This window comes from Coturnix japonica, chromosome 1 (assembly GCF_054131305.1).
Source record: "Coturnix japonica strain WE chromosome 1, WE-NBRP24, whole genome shotgun sequence".
NCBI classification, from domain to species: domain Eukaryota; kingdom Metazoa; phylum Chordata; class Aves; order Galliformes; family Phasianidae; genus Coturnix; species Coturnix japonica.
Window position 1 is genome coordinate 77,975,843 of NC_140663.1, and position 21,621 is coordinate 77,997,463.

At 43.2% G+C, this 21,621-nt stretch overlaps 2 protein-coding genes across 4 annotated transcripts; both read right to left on the reverse strand.

Moving 5' to 3' along the window:
- ZBTB11 (zinc finger and BTB domain containing 11) lies at positions 1-14,993 on the reverse strand. 3 transcript variants are annotated; one of them, XM_015877240.3, is made up of 11 exons: positions 14,412-14,993; positions 12,318-12,553; positions 11,433-11,664; positions 9,506-10,329; positions 7,973-8,152; positions 7,268-7,504; positions 6,287-6,431; positions 4,797-4,914; positions 4,341-4,499; positions 3,682-3,857; positions 1-3,078 (listed from the first exon to the last, which is right to left on the reverse strand). In XM_015877240.3, exons 1-11 carry the CDS (start codon positions 14,719-14,721, stop codon positions 2,552-2,554), a joined length of 3,144 nt encoding a protein of 1,047 aa, XP_015732726.2. In that variant the 5' UTR covers positions 14,722-14,993; the 3' UTR covers positions 1-2,551. The 3 variants fall into 3 exon arrangements, with proteins under 3 accessions (XP_015732726.2, XP_085402023.1, XP_085402026.1); XM_085545897.1 differs by lacking the exons at positions 11,433-11,664; positions 12,318-12,553; positions 14,412-14,993 and adding an exon at positions 10,816-10,997; XM_085545900.1 differs by lacking the exons at positions 1-3,078; positions 3,682-3,857 and having other exon boundaries at positions 4,458-4,499; positions 4,797-4,868; positions 14,412-14,978.
- Positions 14,994-17,467: 2,474 nt separating this feature from the next.
- RPL24 (ribosomal protein L24) lies at positions 17,468-21,603 on the reverse strand. Its single transcript, XM_015877277.3, has 6 exons — positions 21,575-21,603; positions 21,376-21,451; positions 20,600-20,710; positions 19,121-19,257; positions 18,218-18,281; positions 17,468-17,595 (listed from the first exon to the last, which is right to left on the reverse strand). The coding sequence occupies exons 1-6, from the start codon at positions 21,577-21,579 to the stop codon at positions 17,515-17,517; spliced, it is 474 nt and encodes a 157-aa protein (XP_015732763.1). The 5' UTR covers positions 21,580-21,603; the 3' UTR covers positions 17,468-17,514.
- Positions 21,604-21,621: the final 18 nt, after the last annotated feature.

Below are 21,621 nucleotides of genomic sequence, written 5' to 3' on the forward strand. Positions count from 1 at the left end.
TTTTCTGACAATACTGGATTTATTTAATGACAGAAACCATAACTTTATACATCAAACACTAAATAAAAACGGTATAGTTTACAGATCCAATTATGTACAGGAATTTATTACTAGGAATATAAATGGATACATCTTAGGAGCTTTATTTAAAAAAAAATAATAAATCAACTTAAATAATATCAACTGCATTATTAGCAGTCTTCAAATAGGCGATGGGAGAATCTTAAATTAAGAGCTTAAGGAATCTGAAGGAATACATAAGGCAGCTGCACAAACACAGGAACAGCAAAGCAGGCATCGACAGCCCCCTGTTAACTTTGTGCCGTTCTGAAGAGGCAAGGCACAGTACGTTAGGAAAGAGATGTCCCCAATGTTCAGCTTTGATATTCCTGGCTGAGTTTTGCTTATGAAACAACATCTCAGGTGGTTTTTCATCTGTTTTGAACAGCAGGCCTATGGGCTCTGAAATTTCTGTTTTTACCACATATTGGGCAAATAAATTAATGCATCAAAAATTAAAAGATCAGACTGAGGTGCCGATAATATTCTTTGAAAGGTAATGCACTAAATATACAAATAATGTTCTAGCATCATTTACAGCTATATTTCCTTGAAATTTCATCACTTAATACGTAATTATCTGTCAGATACAAACACTGGAGTAAGTTTGAAAGATTACTTAGCAAGTCTATTCTTTTCCCATCATAATGGCGTTAAGAATTGTTAATTGACTTATGTCTGTGTAATTTAAAGCAGGGTGGCTATCTCAAGATTCCTCTACCTTACAAAAATGGAAGCATTATAAGCTAGCAGTACTTCTTCCCCCAGAGTATTCCTCTTAGTTTTAATCAACTGGGTAGCCAGAAAAAAAACAACCCACAATTGTGAATGCTGCAGGATATATAAATGATGACATTAATTCTCGGCAGGATGACCTGCACTTCTGAAATGATCATCCACAGATTAACACAAATGCAAGGTGGGAACTTCCTTAGATTACCTTAAGAAAAAAAGACTAAGAAAAAAAGAAAAGAAAAATCTATAACTGCTTATTTGCATGCTTGTAAAATAGAAAAAGAGCAGTCTGTGCTGTAGCTTCATAAGCAGATGCTCGTAGTTAAATATAATGAAAGGTAGAAATACTAATTCATATGAAGTGGTGGCTTTGTCACGGATTTTGCAGTGCAGAGATACACACATGTAACTTCACGTCACACCCTGCAGTGTTCCAGGCTTCCTTGGGTACGCTGCTGCTGTCCAGGTTGGAAAGCATTGGGCAGTGCCAGAGGGACTAATTTAAAGCAAACAGTTCTGACTGTTCACATACATCCCATTATCTCCAACCGGACGCATTTCTTGTTTGAACTTAAAAATGGAAGAACCCACACCTTGAGATGCATACAGTACATAGTATTAAATCACAGACATTTCAACTAGGGCCAAGAATAGCTGTGAGTTGAGCTTTTCCAGTATGAAAACCTAGTAAGAATGTTTCAATCCACATAGCATAACGCTAAGTAATTAGCTTCCCCTAGCATTTGTTACAGCAGCAGCAATTAAATCACCAGCCTCCAGAAGACATTAAGACCAATTTATTACATGATACTGAGATACTCACAGTTCTCTACCCTGATACTGCTGTGTCTCCCATTTGGGAACCATTGGGGTTCCTCCCCTCAGCAAGACACCAAATCAGATCATAAGCAGCAGGACTCCTTCAGTACAAACATACACCCATTCTCAAAGAAACATGCCATTAATCTCTTTCACTTACAGGAAGTTGTATTAAATTCAATGCAGAAATAAATCCATCACTAAGTCACCTGCTTTGGATACACAGTCGTGCATAGAGGATGAAGTGCAAGCTCCTCACTTAAAGAACGAAAGATTACTGTAGAGTAATGGTTGAACTTACATTCCTCAACTCAGACAGCAGTGCAGCCCTGCCCGTTAGCTTTCTTTTGTGGAACCTTGGACCTGCAGCCCACTGCCCTGACATTTCAATGACCTCTGCAAAACTGGGATTCACCGATTGCAGATGTCACATCTGCCGAAAGACAAAAGCCTCACATCTTCTCTAAGTCACTCACAAAGCACAGCCGCATGAAGCCTTTCATCATTGCTTCGTTTTGGGCAAGAGATGGGACCCAACTCTGGTGATTTGCTCACAGGCATGATGAAATGCACATGAAACAAAAGTTTATCGATCAGTTGCTATGTTTCTAGGTTTTAGTGCAGCCTCTTTGTACATGTTCTTCAATTTACAGCATGATACTTACCCTGTAACACAGGAAACATCAGTAGTCCAGCCTTTTTTGTTTTTTAACTGGACCAGTACAGACATCTTTGCCTTCAAAGCCTTGGCCTAAACTGAAGCATTTATACTTTTTCCCCCGTAACACACAGTGCTGTATTTCATAGCCAAGAAATTCAGTATAAGGGATTAACTGTTAGAGAGCAGGTGTCACTGTAAGACTCAGATACCCAGCTAAAGCTCGGCTGTCCCACATGGCAAGGCTTTGGCCCCCTTGCTTTCTCTTTCAGGCTCTGCTCACTCTGTCTCAGTAACTTGGGCTACTTCCACTTCTACAGTTTCCATGGCCTGAGTAACTTCAGCCATTTTCTGTCCTTGCTGCTGTGCAAGTACATAATTTACCACCTGCATGATGCTTTGGTCAGAAAGAGTGGAGACTGATGAACACTGTTCAGTAGTTGCAACTGCTTCAATTGCCTCAAGCGTGTCTCCAGTCACCACCACAGTCTCTATCTCCTCACCACCAACACTAATCTCAGTTTCTTGTTCCTGCATGTCTGCCGCTAAAATACTGATGGCGTGCTCCACCTGCGTCCCCTGGTTATGAAACTGAAGAGTATCTTTTTCCAGCATGATTTTACAGGGTACGTAGTCCCTGTGAAACTTGGTCATATGCTTTCTTAGCGTCCGGGCATCGATGTAAGCTTCATTGCAAACTGGGCAGACATACGGTCGCTCTCCAGTGTGCGTCCTCACGTGGCGCTTCAGGGAGCGTGCGTCAGCCCAGGCGACCCCGCAGGTTAGACATTCAAATGGCTTCACACCTGTTCTCAAACGCAAAGCAAAGATGACTCAGCTTTTGTAAAGCAATGAAAAATGACAGGGAGGACAGCAGTATAACAGAACAACAATCATAGAAGAAAAGGATTTTGCTTACCCCTTCCCCAGTAACACCTCATTTCTGTAAACACACCTCTCAGCAAATCAACACTTATTCTAGTTAGCTTCTAAGGCTATCTACAGCTTTTTCTTCCTCCTTCACTCTGCATACATTGAAATACTGCATGGGGTGTGAAGTTCTTATAATCTTGTAATACATCACGAAGGTGACCCATTTCCAGCAGACTTTTTTCTAAATTCAAGCCAACAGTTCTCTTGACTTTTAGAAATGTTTTGTTAACTGTGCGCCCATTCCAAACTACTAGGTACGAATCTTTGCCAGATACGCTGCTTTGTATCATTTCTAAAAGATATGACCAAAAGACTTCGTTGACTGTACAGACAAGCCTAAAACTAACTGGACGGTCTATAAGAACTTCTGTGTGTCCTGCATCACAGGACAGACAGAATCAATGAAAACCCACAATAATCTCTGCACAAGGTTTTTAAGGGTTGGAGAACATTCCGACTACCCGCTTTCTACACACCTTGATGATTGTTCATGTGTCTCCTGTATTCCCGGAGCTGTGTGAATTTTCTTCCACAGTGCTCGCAAACTCGTTCTAGGTTTTGTTTTGCTCTTCCTTTTTTCCCATGTGTGGCTTTCTTCACATGTCTTCTGTACAAAGCCTTCTCATAAAATTCTTTACCACATACATTACACCTGGAACATGTTACACAGGAGATCTGTCAGAACCATTACCCTGTGCTTCTCTTATGTTGTTTGAACAAAAGTTGAGCTTTAATTCGCGTAGGTAATGTTTAATAAGAACGCTCCTTTATATGACAGATAATTCCATAATTACAAATACTACTAGGCTGTGAAAGACATATTTTGTCCTAATCACAGCCATAAAGCTTCCACTTACTCTAGCTCTGGAGCAGCAAGACCACATGCAAGGCATTTCTAAACTAATTACATTTATTCTCTTACGGCTTCCAATGTATTAGGCCCTGGATCGTGCCAGCAAATTACCAGTTTGACAACTCTATCTGAAATCATCCATCCATTCCTAAGGACTCAAGGTCCCAGTTAAGGACAATCAATTAGCACTTTTATCACAGACAAGGCAGCTCCTTGGTGACTAATGTAGGGCCATGGAGCTGAGTAATCTCATATACTTCAGTTAAGTACCTTTCCTCTTACCTATAAGGGTCTGTGACAGAGTGAGACTTTACATGAGAATACCAATCTTTCTTCCAACTGTAACATTTTCCACAGAACTGGCACTGAAATGGCTTCACATCTAAATGCTTGTTCATGTGCTGACGGAGATCTCTAGCTTCATAGAAACTCTTTTCACACCTGTAAAAGTAAAGGCTTTAGCGTTCCAATGTAGTGTCATCAATATTGATACAGCATTTGCTCAACATTCTGTATTGCATATACAAGAACATTACAACACGATTGCATGAGACTACGTAAAAGTTAAGAAACAATCTTCTTCTCTCCAATGCATGTATTAACAAAAGCCCTTTTTACTCTTCTTGTTAAATATTATTTAGCACTTTACAAGTCTTACTGCAGGCAAATGAACAGTTGTGTTACAAACAGGAACTGCTTTTAATCTTCATAAAAAAACAACAGCACCGGACAACTTACTGAGTACACTGATAGCCACGAACTTCAGGCTTTGGCTGGTGTTTCTTTATGTGCTTACTGAGTCCCGATGCCCTGTGGAAAGATTTTCCACATATGTTGCAAAGATACTTGGATTCTCCTGCCAAAACCAAAACCAAACATGTTACAAAGGAAAGCTTCCATCTCTTTGGAATGCTTTGTGAAAGAGTGTTACTTTCTTCTCCTAGAATTTATCCGAAGGGGTGAGAGCAGCGGTACCAAAAGAAGATGATTTAATTACATGCAGATGGAATTCTGAAAAGTATTTTGTATGTGCTAATATTGTAGCATACGGAGGAGGGAGTAACAATCCTAAATTACTTTCATTGCATGTTTCTAAGCGCAGAGTACAACATTACAGCTACTGATATGTGAACTGTATAAACATTTGCCCCCTTGCATAAAAGCATTCAGTGCTTTTTCAGTGTTTTAGCAGAAAGAAACATCATCTTTCCACATATCAAGGTCTTTCAAGACACCAGTTTAAAAAACAAAGGTATTCTAATATCACACATTTTAAATAAGTCCTTGATTTCTCAGTTAAAAGTACAGCTTTCCAAGTGCCATTTTATCATTGCTAAGAACTCGGAAGAAAACCCCACAGCAATTCATTATTCCTTTGTAATGAGAACATTCACAGAGATCACCTACAGGTTGCAGACCATACAAATAATATCCCACGAAAGAGGAAAACAGAATCTTAAAGAGATATAAGCTATTTAGATATAAACAGACATAAGCTTTAGACATAAGGAAGAACTTGCTCTCTCAGAGAGTGGTCAGGCACTGCAATGGCTGCCCAGGGAGGTGGTGGAGTTGCCATCCCTGGCAGTATTCAAAAGGCATCTGGATGAGGAGCTATGAGATCTGGTTTACTGGCTTGTAGCAACAGTAATGGGAGGGCAGTTGGACTAGATGATCTTGTAGGTCCTTTCCAACCTTGTGATTCTATGGTAGGAATAAGAATTGATGGATATTTCTCATATTGACTAAAAATATCTATCTTTTACTGAAGTAATTTAGAAGAGCAGCACATAGTATCTTCTTTTTTATAGATGTTTAATTAGTGCAGAAAGTCTTGTAAAACATACATGGATTCTGAAGAAATTTAACTTAGTAAGTATTCCTCTGAAAGCACACACTAAAAGAGTCGGTGCTTCAAAATATTCCATCCCCGTGTCTGTCTTTTTTGAACTGATATAATATAGGCACAAACAACAAAAACATAGGAAGAGACTAAACATGACTCCTTCTTCTTCTCATATGCAATGTTTGCATAATAACCTTAAGCTATGGTGAAATACGCCCAGAGAAGGAATGCAAAACATCTGCTTACCTCTAAGTCAACAGGCTGACCAAGGGGAAAAACTACTTATTTTTCAAAGTACTTCTCACACTGAAGGGCAGTGTTAAGAGTTCACCAGCATACAAAAGCCATCCAAAGTAAAAGGTTCCTCCTCCTTTTCACTTACCAGTGTGAATGCTCATATGCTCCTGAAGGCTTCTTTTTGTGACAAAGGACTTCTCACACAAATCACACTTGAACTGTTTCTGTACTTCGTGAAGAGCTAAGTGCATTTTTAATCCATGCTTATACGTAAAGGTCTTTCCACAAACCTAAAAAGAAATCCAGATCCAAAAACAAATTAAACTCAATACTTAACAGGTTTTCAAAGCAGTTGTATTTTATCTTCAAACACTGAAAAAACTCCTGGATTTCTTAGGAACTAGGATGACCAAGCTTGTGATATCTCACATGTAGCAAAACAAGTCTGTTAAAAACACAAATGCTCAAGCAAATACATTTTCCAGACTGAGAATATTAGCTTTCAAGATTCCGTATCTAGTTCAATTCTACTTCTCAGTTTTGGACTACAAGAAATGTCGTCAGGAATGTTACAATATTTTCTCCATACTGTAATGACATAAGTCAGAGGGCTGGAGCACCTCTCCAATGAGGAAAGGTTGAGGCAACTGAGCTTGTTCAGCTTGGGAAAGAGAACGCTCCAGGGAGACCTCATTGTGGACTTCCAGTACTTGAAGGGAAAGTATAAACAGGAGGGGAACAGCCGTTTATGAGGGCGGACAGTGATAGGACAAGGGGGAATGGTTTTAAACTGAGACAGGGAGGTTTGTTTAGGTTAGAGATTAGGAGGAAGTTTTTCACACAGAAAGTGGTGTCACACTGGAACAGGTTGCCCAAGGAGGCTGTGGATGCCCCATCCCTGCAGGCATTCAAGATCAGGCTGGATGTGGCTCTGGGCAACCTGGTCTGGTGGTTGGTGACCCTGCACATTGCAGGGGGTTGGAACTAGATGAGCATTGCGGTCCTTTTCAACCCAGGCCATTCTGTGATTCTGTGATTAAGCTCTTTTTTAGGACAGAGGGTCAATACTAAAATATAATAAATATATTACTAAATTGATTATGGAATAAAATAATTTTCTCTTTACCTTGCAAGCATGTGGTTTTACGCCAGTATGTTTGAGCATATGTATCCTGAGAGAATAGAGCTTAGGTAGAGTTCTCCCACATATATCACATATGAACTCTCGTTTAGTTCTCCCTTTCACCGAGGATGCGCCCGTCTCTTCTACACCATCAGCTGCAGCATTCACCTCAGTCTTGCGCGTGTGCCGGACAAGATGAGCTCGCAGGGAGGCACCATACTGGAATTCTTTTTTACATAACTGAGAAAGGAAACATCACAACTTTACTTAGCCTTTAACATCTAAAAGTAATTTCAAAAAAGCTGAATCAAGGATTTTAAGAGTAGTAATCCGATTAGGTAGGCCTACATCTTGACTCCAATAGACACTTTATGTCTGTAATGAAATGCTGAATTTTATAGCTAACTGAAGAAGTGCTGATAGCTTCCCAATAAGGCTACAACTTGCAGGCTAATCTAAACATAGTTGCAGAGGTACTGCTGCGGTAAGAAGGAAAAACCCACCCCAGCACTATGAACAACAGCATGCTCCCATGTCACACGATGCTACTGGGCAATGTGACTGCACTGAATTTTACCTATTCAGGCTCCATCTGTCTCTAAAATCTATGAGGAAAATAAAAGCACATACTAAGAGACAAGAAAAATAATTATTAATGTTATTACTGAATGAATTTTAACAGCAAGGTTACAGACAAAAAAAACTTACAGGGCACTTGTAGTCTTTAGACCTTTCATGTTTCAGTGTGTGCATGATAAGTGCATAGCGTCGCTGGAACACCATTCCACACTCAGTGCATTTGTGCTGAGCTTCTACTTCGTTATTTTCAGTGGTCTCTCTTTTGGGCTGTTTCATTTTCTTCCCTCTCTGAACCAGCTTCATGGCAACCTAAATTGAGAAAGTATAACCTGTGAATGAACTTTATTACATTACATTTCATACGTCGTCTGAAAGTCAGCACTAAAGCTTATTTCTTTCTTACTGTAACATCAGCCAACCTTGCTTTGTTTACTTAGCTACTGGAGTACACAGCTTTCTGTGTACAGCTATTGTGGTTTTAAAACAGGACCATTCTTTCCTGTCATGATCTGATTATAATTAATTGTGTCCACCTCAGAGACAACTAACCCTTCAACCCTGAGTAACTACGTAACCTAGCTTATAATATGCTTATAGCTTACAATTGCCAACTGCAATTATTCTAATTTAAGGCAGCAGTATTTTTTGCTGCAATTTGTCTTGTTATTCTTCCAGTATCAAAACTGGGACCTCAGGAAGGATCAGCTCTTTCCTAATGCTCATCTAACATCCAGCACCACACGAGGAGTTGAGACAAGCATGAGACAAAAGATTAGATATTAGGAAGATATTCTTTACTGTGAGGGTGGTGAGAGGCTGGAACAGGTTGCCCAGAGAGGCTGTGAATGCCCACTCCATGGAAGCATTTAAGGCCAGGCTGGATGGGGCTCTGAGCAACATGGTCTAGAGGGAAGTGTCCCTGACTATAACAGGGGGGTTGGAACCAGGTGATCTTAAAGGCCTCTTCCAACCCAAGCCATTCCATGATTCTAGGATACTCTCCCACAAGAACAAACAACAACAGAAAACCCTAACACTCTCTGAGATCAATGTCATGTATCCACATACACCAAACAGGAAAGGCTCCTGAATGGGACAGAATAAGACCTCTATTTCATTGAAAGAAAAATATATATATTCAACTACTAAGCATTTACTGTGTCTGAGTGCTTGCTTATTAATATCAGAGCTTTTTTTTCCATTAAATAATCCCAATCTGAAGGTAAAAGGGCTGGATCATTGTGCTTTATAACTGTCTTAACCTAGGATGTGAGTCTTAACATAAGTAGGGCCTGACTTCAATAATGGATCTACATATCTACGTTTTTATCTATCACTGACATAAACGTGTACCAGCTAAGAACTAAATTCCCAGGTCATTAAGAATTTCAAGGAGTAGATGTCCAACCAATAGAAGCTATGAGGGGGATACTCGAGCTAAGATAAGAATAGCAAGCATTCCAAAAATCTGGAAACAATTTTGATACTCCCCCCCAACAATGGTCACATCTTAAAAGTTACTTTGGTTTGGAGTAATGTTGATTTCTCGAAAAAGAAAACACTTAAAACATTTGCCAGGCACTGCTTGGAAATGAGAAATAGTCTTTTCAAAGAGGTTTGGAAACACAGGACTACCACCACCAACAGGCCTAAACAGAATACCTGCTGTATTGCAGACTTAGGATTTGTCTTTCTGTTCTGCAGTTTCTTCTCGATTCCTTTGTGCAACCTGATGTATCCACCTTCACTAACAGACCGCTGCCGAAGCTTACTCTTGTAAGTGTCATCCTGGCTGGAAGTCAGGCTTTCCGATGGTGAAGCTGAAAGGCTCTGTTCTCTACTTTGCCTGCCATGCTTTTCCTTGAGCGTATCTGAGGAGTCTTCAGAAACAGTCTCTGCATTTACTTTACAATTTTCATTTTCGTCTGTCTCCTTTTCCAATGGACTTTCTGTATCCATGGCTTCCACAGCTGATGGCTCAGGCTGCCTGGCAGACATAGGGCTATTTGAACTGCTCTCTACCAGCTGCATTTTGACACCATTTTCAATTGCTTCAGACTGCTCCACAGGCTTTGAAAGATCATCAGGAGAGGCCTCCGCAGGCCCTGGGGGCAGGACACCAGGCTGGGGTTCTGCTTTCTCCTCTGGCTCAACAGAGGAAGGAGCTCCATTCACAGTTGCTGTCACTTCACCAGCCGTCAGCTCTACTGGCAGAGACTGCTCAGCACTGTCCGCAGGAGGCATCTCAGCTGCAGTTTGCTCTGCTAAGTTTTGTGTCGATTCTACTGTTTGAATATCTCCCTTTTGGTACACTGTAATTTGTTTCTCTTCCATTTGTTTGTGCACGTTCTCACAGATTTCAAGAACCTCTGACATGAGGAGATGCCGGGCAAGCATGGCCAGTTCTGCCATACTACAGAAGTCAAAAGTTAATTCTGAAGTATAAGCAAATTCCAATAGCGGAAGGAAACTTGACTTGCAAAACCCTACCAAGAACAAAACAGAAGATTAGAGCAAGCACTGATGACCCCCCTAGTTACACCAAAATACCCCAAGATAGATACAACAAGTTCACCTTTGATATGCTTAAGTCTTAAATTTACACTTTAAACACACCCACGTGAAGCCCCGCTACTCAAACCCAAATCACCGTCACTTACACAAAAACATTCTCCTTATATATTTTGTTCATGGAAGCCAAACTCAGACAACTTTTTCAATAAGTAGAAGGGAAGTAGTTTCACAATAGAACTGTTAAGATGACTGTTTGAATATCTTTGAAGCAAATGAATCCTAATTTCACCCAAGTCTTTCAGGGCTGCTACATTCAGAAAGCATTTAAGAGTTATGTAACAACCGATACTGCAGAAAAATAAGGCTACAAAGTGGCCAGTGGGGGAAAGAAAAAAAGAATATACAAAAACTTAGAAAGAAGCATTTGGTATAATCTCCCACAGTTCAATAAATCATACATCTAATATTTGGGGAATCTTCTGGACCATCATATATGTTCATTCACGTCTATTGTTCATGCAAAGACAGAGACAGTTAAGAAACCACCGGGCAAGGAATGGAACACATGCAAGTTCTGCACAATATTCTTCATCACTACAGAGCTGTTTCTTGTGCATTTCTTTTTGGACCATCTCCCATCTTCAAAGAAACAAAAGGTTTGAGAAAGAAGCAAAAATATGGGTAATGATGTTTTCCAGACATGAGACAATTTAGTCTTTGCTTCTTAATTTGTTGAGAAGCCACTGAACGTCTCTTCTTTGTGTCTTGTAACATTTAAAGTGTGGGACTAACATAAGAATAAAATGCAAGTAAATAAGCTAAAAAAAAAGAAACCAAAGACTCTTAGAAATTAGGAGATAGAATTCCATTGTCAATTCAATATGGGAGATCAGATATGCTAAACCAGAGCGATCGCTTAAGCATTAAATGCATATAAAATACTTAGAGATTAAAAGAAGAAAACAAAATTAGCAAGATATTGGCTGTCTCAAACACTCGAAAGAGACTAAAGCAAATACTGTACAGCGTACTTCAGATATAACAATTTCTATCTTTGAAACCCACAACAATTCACCTGACAGATCCACTACAGCTTCGTGACTAGTGACAGCTCCCTTCTCAATGAAGAGCTCTCGGAAGTACTCGCTGTTGGCTGCCAAGACGGATTTGTGAGCTTTGTACTCCTCTCCTTCAATCAGCAGAGTCACATCACAGAACTGATTGGAAAGCCTCTGCTGATTCAGTTGGTTTAAGACTGACAGACAGTGTTTGGAAGACGACTGCTTCACAAGGCCCTTACTATCAACCTGCCACAAACAACATGATGAGAACTTCATTACATTTAGACTATGCCATTCTTTAAGCATTCAGACTGAAACACAAAGACAATTACTTGCTGCAACCAGAAAAGTAGTTCAAGACTGTATCATCTTAACTCCCATTCTCTTTCTTTAGATGTGCCAAACCTCACCCTCCCTCCAAACAATTAAAAGCAAACAGGAAACATGGGAAGCCATATCCAATCAGGTCCTTTACTGTATTTTTCAATGCTGCAACATGAAACTGCTTCTAGATTCAGAAGCCTTTACACACGTGAACCCCCAATTACCATCATCAAACATTTTATATACAAACACAGCGTAGTTTATTAAGTAACAGACACGAACATCATGAGAATCTTATATGGAATACTTCACTTATACTTCTGCAGTTCATTTTCCCTCAAGACTCACATACATATATAGAAACTTTATATATATAATCATTTTATTTTCCAAAGGCCACGTACTATCACTGGTTTCATGTCATATATACCAGTCACCTGCTTCCACATACTGAATATCTCTGCCAAATCATGTCATCTTATCCTTACCAGATAATCACAGCAATGGAAAATAGGTATACAGCCAGGAATGCATTAACATCTCAAAGACATTCAGATGTAAACAACGGTACTTACAAATACAAGCTCATGCTTTGCTATTGGCTTCTTCTTCGCAGGCTTTGGGGATGCAGTTGGGATTGATGCCGCGTTACTCACTTCATCATCTGTTTCATTACTGTCTTCGTGAGATTTTACGTCCAGTCCAAGCTCCTCAAGCATTTCTGAAGGATCTGACAGAGATCTAGAACGATCCAGCTTTTCCTGGCACTTGCTGCATTCTTTAATGTAATCTTTAACCTGCTTAAGAATACCTAAGGAAAATTAACAGATTATCATTAGGTTTCTAATCTTCATTCAATTCACCTTAAAAGCATAATTAAATACGTAAGTGACGAGCAAAAATAGATGAAATGATTACTTAAGAAAAATGAAGTCAGTTCTCTGTGCTTTCCCTTTATAGCAGTTCTGTCACAAGGTCGGTATAAGAGCCTGTGGAACACACTCCTTTATGCTTCAAAATCTACCAGATCTCAGAACCTCAGCTGACACAGTGTTAGACTCACGCTGCTCATCCTATTGTGGAGCACACCGTGTTCCATCGTTAGATATGCATCCCTGTTAAGGACTGGCAAAACACAGACCTCAAGCAACCTGGGACACACCATCACAGGACATCTGTGCCCATTTCAGACATGGTTTATGTTCCCCTGATTCCTGCTAGAAGCTGGGCAGGACACACGGTCTCCTATTTGCAAATCACACTTCTAATACCATTTTCAACCCCTGGGCCGCATTCCAGCCCATTGGTTGCCAACTGCAGCCCCAGTAGGTCAGCATCAACCTAGGAATGATGAATGAGTGAAGGCTGCTGTCCCCTAACACCAAGGAAGGATCATCACAGCAGGGCAAGCACTACCTTCACAGAGACAAGAGATAAAATGCATAAATTGAAAGCTAGGTGTGAATTTCAGCATTCTCATTATAAGAGAAATAAGAAAAGATAGGTTATGCAATAAAGCTACCTAATAAAATTGAAAGATACAGAACATCCTACTCTGACAAACAGAAAATAAACTGATGTCCATTAAGAATGTATCAGTTGATGGATGCCAAGGATAACAGCAGATTCCATAACAGTCTGATGTTGGGCAGACAGCAAGATGCTACACAAAGGCAAGGAGACCATCATCCAGAATGTGTCTATCAACTTGGAGACTCCAACTCCTTTTTCACATCAAACAACTTCAACTCAACAAGATCTGGACTGGAATGATGGACTGCAGCTAGAGCATGAAGCCTACAAATTAAGACAGAGAAAACTAACGCTGCAAGGGCAGATGTTAGGGGAAAATGGGAGGGAGTTTGGGTTTGTTCAGCCTGGAGAAGAGAAGGTTGCGGGGTGACCTCATTGCAGCCTTTCAATACCTGAAGGGAACCTTACTCCCAGGAGGGGAGTAAACTCTTCAAAAAGGCTGATAATAGCAGGACTAGGGGAAATGGTTTTAAGTTAAAAGAAGGAAGATTTAGGTTGGATGTTAGGGGGAAGTTCTTCACTAGGAGAGTGGTTAGGCCCTGGAACAGGCTGCCCAGGGAGGTTGTGGATGCCCCGTCCTTGGAGGTGTTCAAGACCAGGTTGGACAGGGCCCTGGGCAACCTGATCTAGTAAATGTGTATGTTTGGTGGCCCTGCCAGGCAGGGGGGTTGGAACTACATGATCCTTGAGGTCCCTTCCAACCCGGGTCATTCTGTGATTCTATGTTGAAGCTGTGGGTGGGAATTACTGATGTTAACACAGCACTGTTTCTAACTGCTGTGACATCACTCCACTCCCAGCCGGGGGTTAACTCTGTGCGTGCAGCTTCCCATTGGATGGAAACAGGCAAATATAACGGTGAGTGCAACAAGCACACTTACAGTGCTGCTACTGGACAGCGAAGCCAACACCTTAAAGACTGACCTAAGGCCACATAGCACACAACGGAGCCGCCAGAAGCATCAAGCAGGAGCTCTCTCACGACACATCCCCCTTTGAAGGGCAAAGCCTCCCACTCCCAAAGCTCCAGCCGCGAGGCGGCGGAGCACGCTCGGACAGCCCCCCAGCGTCCCCACGGCCAGGAGGAGCACAGCAACCCATGGCAGCACCATCCCCTGGGGTGCCCCCGCTCTCACCTCGCCACCAGTACTTCTGCGACAGCCCCTGCCATGTCTGCAGCCGGGTGCGGTGCGCTCCGTCGGGCGCCAGGTGGGCGGCGCGGATGAGGCGGGCGCGGCGCTCGGCCTGCAGCACCACCTCGAGCTCGGCGAAGCGCTGCTGGTCCCTCTGCCGCCGCTGGTAGTACAAGGTCCCGCCGCGCACCACGTAGCAGGCGGCCGCTTTGCGGATCTTTCGCTTGGCGTTGCCCTCCGTGCCGGGCGCGTAAGGCTCCCGCTCGTTGGTGAGGTAGCGGAGGATGGCCAGGTAGCTCTCCTCGCTGGACATGGCGAGACGAGGACGCGCGGGGCCGGGCTCCCGCTCCCGGGGCCGGCAGTGTGCGGTGGGCCCCGGGAGAGGGGGGCCGGGGAACGGCGGGGATCCGAGCGGGGCGGGGTGGGCGCCGGGCGCCGCCGGGAGCAGTGAGGGGGAGGGGAACGGACGGGCAGCGGGAGCCGGGCCTGAGGGGGAACTGGAGTTTCGCGGCCAGCGGCGGCGGGAGGGAGGGAGAAGCTCGGGCAGCAGCAGCAACGGAAAGACAAAATGGCTGCTGCACAAGAGGAAGTGGCGTCAGCGGCCCGCGCCCCGCGGCGGGGGCGGGTGAGCGTGCGCGGGGAAGGGAGAGAAAGAGGGGGGCCGCCATCTTGGAGCTGGGCACGGAATGAGATCACAGAATCACAGAATTATCAAGGTTGGAAAAGACCTAGAAGATCATCTAGTCCAACCATTACCAATACTTCCCTGCTAAATTATATTAGATGGCTTCGTGGGGTGCCTTGTTGTTCCTCAGCTGTGTCACCAGGGGGTGCAGAAGAGGTGGGTGCAAGCGCCTCTGAGCTGAGGGGCAGGAGGCAAGAAATGCAGGATTGTGCACGGAATTCTGGTTATATGTGAGATGTTTCATCTTATGGCAGCCTTACACTTCACCGCAGTAAACTCAAGCATCCAAAGTCTGCAAGACTTCAGTGTGTGACCTGATTGTCTGTATGGGAAATTGGTAATCACAGCCTCTGATTAACCAGCTGAGGCAAGTGTTGGGTCAGCTGTTGGAGCACAGGTGAGAGTAATTGAGCTGTGCTCCCGGAAGGGGTGGAGCTTGACTCCACCTCCTCTAGACCTCATTTAAAGGCTGACCACCACTAAGGCAGCATCTCTTGGAGATTGCTCCCTGGTTGAGATAGCCTCAGCAGTTCCCAGTGAAGGCATCTGTATGGGTGAGTTTTTCCCTATACATAAACTCTTGAATATCTCTTACCATCTTTGTATCATTCCACCTTACGTTGTCATATGTGACAATCAATTCCTATGTATCACTTGTGGTATTACAAGCAGATTGTTTCTAATGGCTTATTTCTGCTTTTCAGCTGATGAACTTCATTTACAATTAAGACTTGCTTTGACAGGCATGTATGCAGGGTGCAAGCAATACCAAAATACCAAATACAAATACCAAATACTGGTAACTAGTGATAGGACTAGAGGTAATAGCCTGAAGTTGCACCAGAAGAAGTTGCAATCCAGAAGATAAAGTTTATATTCTCCTAAACTTCTAGTAAGTTAAACACCGCTTTCCTGAAGCTATTACTACCCAAAGCTAAGGGGGAGTTTGGGCACACTGCCTACAAGGCACAAGTACTAAACTAGAGAGCTGTGTACCTTACATTAACAATTTTGGATGCCATTTTGCCTGGGAGTAGGAGCTAAGCTAGTTTTCTGACTCCTCCGCTTAATTTCTTTTGCTGATGGATGGAGAGCTTTTGTGCTCTCAGAAAGGCATCCTTAAAGAGCTGCCAGCTCTGTTGTTTCTTCATCTCTAAGGATAATTTCCCAGGGTAACAGTAATTCCTTAAATAGATTGAAGCTCACTGTCCTGAAATTTGTGATTCAGAGTCCGTTCTTTGCTAGACCCGTGTTCCTTGAGATCACAAACTCAACCAGGACATAGCTGCTACAGCCTAGGCTGCCACTGGTCTTAATTTCTTTTAATGACCCCCTCCACGTGGTGAGCACCAGGTCTAAATAGCACTTGCCCTCTCATTTGTCTATCCAGTACCTGGACTAGGAAGTTATCAACAGACTCCATCAGTCTCCTGGATTGCTTGCAGCTCACAGCATTGTTTTCCTAGAAGATATCTGGGTGGTAGAAATCCCCTACCACAATGAGAGCCTGTGAGCATGAAACCCCTTGCAGCTGAAACAAGGCCTTGTCAGCAGGCTTCCCTTGATCAGATGGCCTGTAACAGAACCTAACCACCAGATGTCCTTCATTGGTCTGGTCCCCAGTTTGAACCCATAGGCTGTATCATCCTGGTAATGCTAGTTTCTCACAGGCAGCCCTTCAGTCTTAACATAAGGAGGCAAACCCACCATTTCTTACCTTCTACAAAGCTTGTAGCCCTCAGCTGCAGTATTCTAGCTACATGATTCATTCCCAGCGTCCTTCTGCAATAACAATTTTAAGCTTATTCAACCTGTTATAAATGGTTTAAGCGCTGCTAACTGGATCACACTTGCAGAATGGCCATACTAGGTCAAGCTGTGCTGTTTAGCTTAGCAAAAGCTCAAGGAAAGGGTGCAAGACCTCAATAAGCTTTGCCTGCATTCAGTGGTTTTGTTACTTCCTAAGGAGTTGAATCTCAACCTGTTCAAAAGCCATATGGTTTGTGAAATATTCATTTCTGAAACCCTTTTTCCTTTTATCTCGTTCAACCCCTTTGCAAACATCTGGTTTCATAATGCAGGGGGTGTACTTTGTGTCACAGTCTGCGCTGTTTCACATCCCCTACAGTTTGTATTGTGAACTCACAACTCTATGCCGTTTGATGTTCATGTCGTAGCTTATTCTGCTTGTGCACATATCAGCTCAGACCCTCCTGATGCCTGGACTACTCTGTTCATTTTAAAGACTTCCAAGATGTCTTCTAGTACAGCAGATCCTTTAAGGAACTGAGCATTTCACGGCATAAGGGTGTTCATCAGTCTTTAATTCTCTTCAGCATCTGTCACACGGTCAAAAAGAACACGGCACAAGTTGTGAAAGCGAGTCAGCTGTTTATTCAGTATGGCTAACACATTGGCAAGCTAGCGCTTCCCACCAACACGGGGAGCAGAAACCTTGACTGGCTTCACAATTTTCTGCTTAGGTGCTGCCTTTGTTGGAGCCTGTGGAGAAACAACAAGGTATGAGCAAAGAGAAACACATTATCCACATTACTGAAAGCATCCCTACGTTACACTTATAATTCACAGTTGTGAATTGTGGGTTGGAAGGGACCTTAGAGATCATCGAGTCCAACCCCCAGGATTCGAGCCTCCTGTGTAGCAGAGCGGCACTTCTACCACTTGTGCCACAGGGGGATTCGAACCCGGTATTCTTTACATAAATGAGGCAATCTAAAAATCAGATAGGAGTTAACAGATTGTTATTACACCTATCACTGTGAGCTTGCAATATGGATGATGCTAACCTTCGGCGTTAGGTCAGAAGCAGAACTGAAGAGCATGTTAACACTCAGCAATACACTGCTACCAAGTCCCTAAATAATGTCACACCTAGACAAGCTGACATCTACACATCATTGCCATCTGCTCACAAAGTGGTTTTACTATAATATTTACTCTCCCTCTAAGAAGTGGTTTGTTCTGTTCAGCAGTTCACATGCGTATCTGTAGTGCATTAGCTTGGTCAGTATGCTTCAGGATCAAAACGGACAAAACCCCAGTTCCCAAGTTCTGTAGTAGTGTTACAACATGGCATATTCCAAGTATACCCACTGCATCTTACCTTTGCAGCAGAAACAGCTGTTTTCTTGGTGGCCTGCTTAGCCTTCTTGGCTTCTTTTGCAGCCCTGTTAATTCACAGAAAAAAAAGCTAATTATTCATGTCTGCCATTCACTGTTTCTTCATCTCAAGCACTGTAAGAGCTCCCTAAGATCAGGAAACAAATGCATTACTTGAGGTTTATCCCCTGCATTCAACGCCTCAAGCAAGTCTACCACAAAGACAACAAAACTGCACGTGACAAAAGCAGTATTTTCACAAAGGAAGAGAGCAAGAAGAGACCCCTCTCTGCTGATATTAAGTCTTGCTGAGATTACTCAATGTTGCATCCAAACATACTGATCGCCCACAACATGCTTGTAATACACAGAGCTCAGCTAGAGCTTAGGAAAGACATGGAGGTACTGGAGCAGGTCCACAGAAGGGCAATGAGGCTTGTGAAGGGCTTGGAGAATCAGCCCTATGAGGAGAGACTAAGGAAGCTGGGGCTGTTTAGTATGGGGAAAAGGAGGCTGAGGGGACCTTATCGCCCTCTTCCAGTACCTGAAAGGTGCTTACAATGAGAGCAGAGCAAGTCTCTTCTCACTAGTGACAAGTGACAGGATGAAGGGAAATGGCCTCAAGTTGTGTCAGGGCAAGTTTAGGTTGGATATTAGGAAGAACTTCTTTACAGAAAGGGTAGTTAGGTACTGGAATAGGCTCCCCAGGGAGGTGGCTGAATCGCCGTCCCTGGTTGTGTTTAAGAGCTGTTTGGATGTGGTAGTCAAGGATATGATTTAGTGTAGGGTTGTTAGAGTTAGGGTACTGGTTAGGCTGTGGTTGGACTTGATGATCTTCAAGGTCTTTTCCAACCTGGGTAATTCTATGATTCTAAGATCTTGTAGGAAAATGCACGTGATTTCTCACCTGATGGCTTGTTCCCTCTGCGCTTTCCGTACTTCAGGCTTCTGGTTCCGCTTAGCCATAATCTCAGCTAAGGATGCACCAGTAATAGCCCTCTGAAACTTAACAGCACGGCGCGTGCGCTTCTTTTGTATCTCTTCCTAAAACGACAGGATACAAAGACAGTTAGCATGATAACACATTAAACAAAAGGCTGACAATTACAGGAACAAGCTGCTAGTAAGATTGAAGCTATTACCAAGCTGTGTACAGAAGAATTCTATTCCTCATTTTGGACATAAACAATTAACTGATTTGCCAAAGCAGACCAATAAGCCATCGACTTTGCTTCTCTAAATAAACTCACAGGTGCGCTGAGCCAGTGTTTCCATGTTAGCCTTTCTAACTACACTTTTGCTGTGCAATGTTAAGCAAGTGAGTGAAATTAACTATGTTAACATGCTGTATATTTTCAGTGCGATGACAACTGCATAACACTGACATTCTACTAAGTTAGAAACCTAGAACTGCTTTAGCTGGAGGGGACCTTTAAAGGTAAACTAGCCCAACTCCCCTGCAAGAACAAGGACATCTATAGCTAGATATAGAAGTTTTCAAGACAGTTACAGCAACTTTTCCTTCACCCATCATCCCCCAAATCATCTGATAATCAGTATTCTAATAATCCTGGAATCTTATAGTCCAAATAATTAAGCAGTACACAGATTAAACAGTGCTGTCCCACCTTCTGTAAACAACTTCATTTGAAAAAGCTTTAATACGTATAACTCAGACAAATGTTAAAATCTGATGTAGCTCCTGTGGTTCTGAAGGGACCCTCAGACATAATCACAGAATCACAGAATTATCAAGGTTGGAAAAGACCTAGAAGATCATCTAGTCCAACCATTCCCAATACTTCGCAGCTAAATCATATTCATCAACACAACATCCAAACGTTTCTTGAACACTCCCATGGTCGGTGACTCCACCACCTCCCTGGGCAGTGCATTCCAGTGCCTGACTACCCTTTCCGAGAAGTAATAGGACTTCCTAATGTCCAGCCTGAATCTCCCCTGGCGCAGCTTAAAACCATTCCCTCTAGTTCTATCACTGATTACACAAGAGAAGAGTCCAACCCCCAGCTCACTACAACCTCCCTTCAGGAAGTTATAGAGAGCAATGAGGTCTCCCCTGAACCTCCTCTTCTCCAGGCTGAACAATCCCAGCTCCCTCAGCCCCTCCTCATAAGGCCTGTGCTCCAGACCCCTCATAATTAAGTACAGTTACAGCACTCTCACTGAAGTATTATGTTCCAAATATAAAGCAACATACAGACTTGAGCAAACGCACGCTCACCAAGCAGACCACCTTGTTCAGGTATATACAAGTCACACTTTTGCTACCTATCAACATACTGCAGTCACCTCCATTCTAATAGACCAGTTACCAATTCTTTTTTGGTGGAAAACCTGAGAGCAGCTTTCATTGCTTTATACTTACTGACTGTCCTTTCTTGTGCTTACGCCTGTACAGAACAGTCCAGTTGATTTGACGGGGGTTTCTCTTGGAAAGGAACGCAGACTCACATTTTGCATTCAAGAACTGGAAAACCTGAGAAGATAATAAAGTATTTGTGTAAGCTTCATTTCTATGAATGACACTGTCACACTTTATATCAGCATATCAAGTAATTATTTGATTCAGTGTTTATCCTGTCACCAGTGAGAAGAGACCAACCCCACTCTCGTGTAAGCACCTTCTGTACGTGTGGGTCACGAGAGGCCATAAGCAACACTTGAGAGACTAGAACTGCTCAACACCTTCTTGACTAGAGGAAACTGAAGGCAGTATTAAGGGCCTGATTTGCTACTAGCTAGTCAGGTTGAAGCACCTCAGTTTCTAAGGAGATCGCCTCAAGAACCACTCGGTCCAGCTGTTTAGCTGCCATAAGACATGCTGCACAGCAAGACCACAGCACTGGAACTAGAAAGACTCGCAAGATGGTTGGGTTGGAAAGGACCTCAAAGCCAGTTCCAGCCTCTACTGTGGGCAAGGCTGCCACTCAGCAGCTCGGGCTGCCCATCCAGCCTGGCTTTGAATGCCTGCAAAGATGGGGCACCCACAGCTGATCCAAGAACCAGAGCATCTTTATAGACACAAACATCGTATCTCTAAGATAAGGAAACACAGACGATAAGGAAACCAGATCCCAACGATCCACTCAGCACCCGGTCCCTACTCGGCTCGGCCTCGCTCCCCCGCTGCTCCGGCCTCACCTTGCCATCCGTGCGGGCGTAGCGGCGGCCGTGGCCCGGGTAGATCTTGTACCCGCTGAAGCTGCACAGCTCGACCCTACGAGAAAGACACAAGTTAGCAGATGGCGCAGACCGACGGCCAAGTGTTCCTCAGCCATCGCTCGGCTTCCCCGCGGGGGATGGATACGGATAGAGCAACCAAGGCCGCAGCCCCACTCACTTCATGATGGCGGCGGGCGGGCCGAAGAGGACGGGAGCCGGCCGGAA

Coding starts and splice junctions, on each gene's coding strand:
- ZBTB11 (XM_015877240.3), bottom strand. CDS start 14,721: ATGTCCAGCGAGGAGAGCTACCTGGCCATCCTCCGCTACCTCACCAAC. Junction 7,505..7,972: donor CTAAAGACTACAAGTGCCCT/GTAAGTTTTTTT, acceptor TTCCTTTCTCAG/TTATGTAAAAAAGAATTCCA. Junction 4,500..4,796: donor CGTGGCTATCAGTGTACTCA/GTAAGTTGTCCG, acceptor TTACTTTTACAG/GTGTGAAAAGAGTTTCTATG.
- RPL24 (XM_015877277.3), bottom strand. Junction 18,282..19,120: donor CAGAGGGAACAAGCCATCAG/GTGAGAAATCAC, acceptor GTGAATTAACAG/GGCTGCAAAAGAAGCCAAGA. Junction 17,596..18,217: donor CAGCTGTTTCTGCTGCAAAG/GTAAGATGCAGT, acceptor GTTTCTCCACAG/GCTCCAACAAAGGCAGCACC.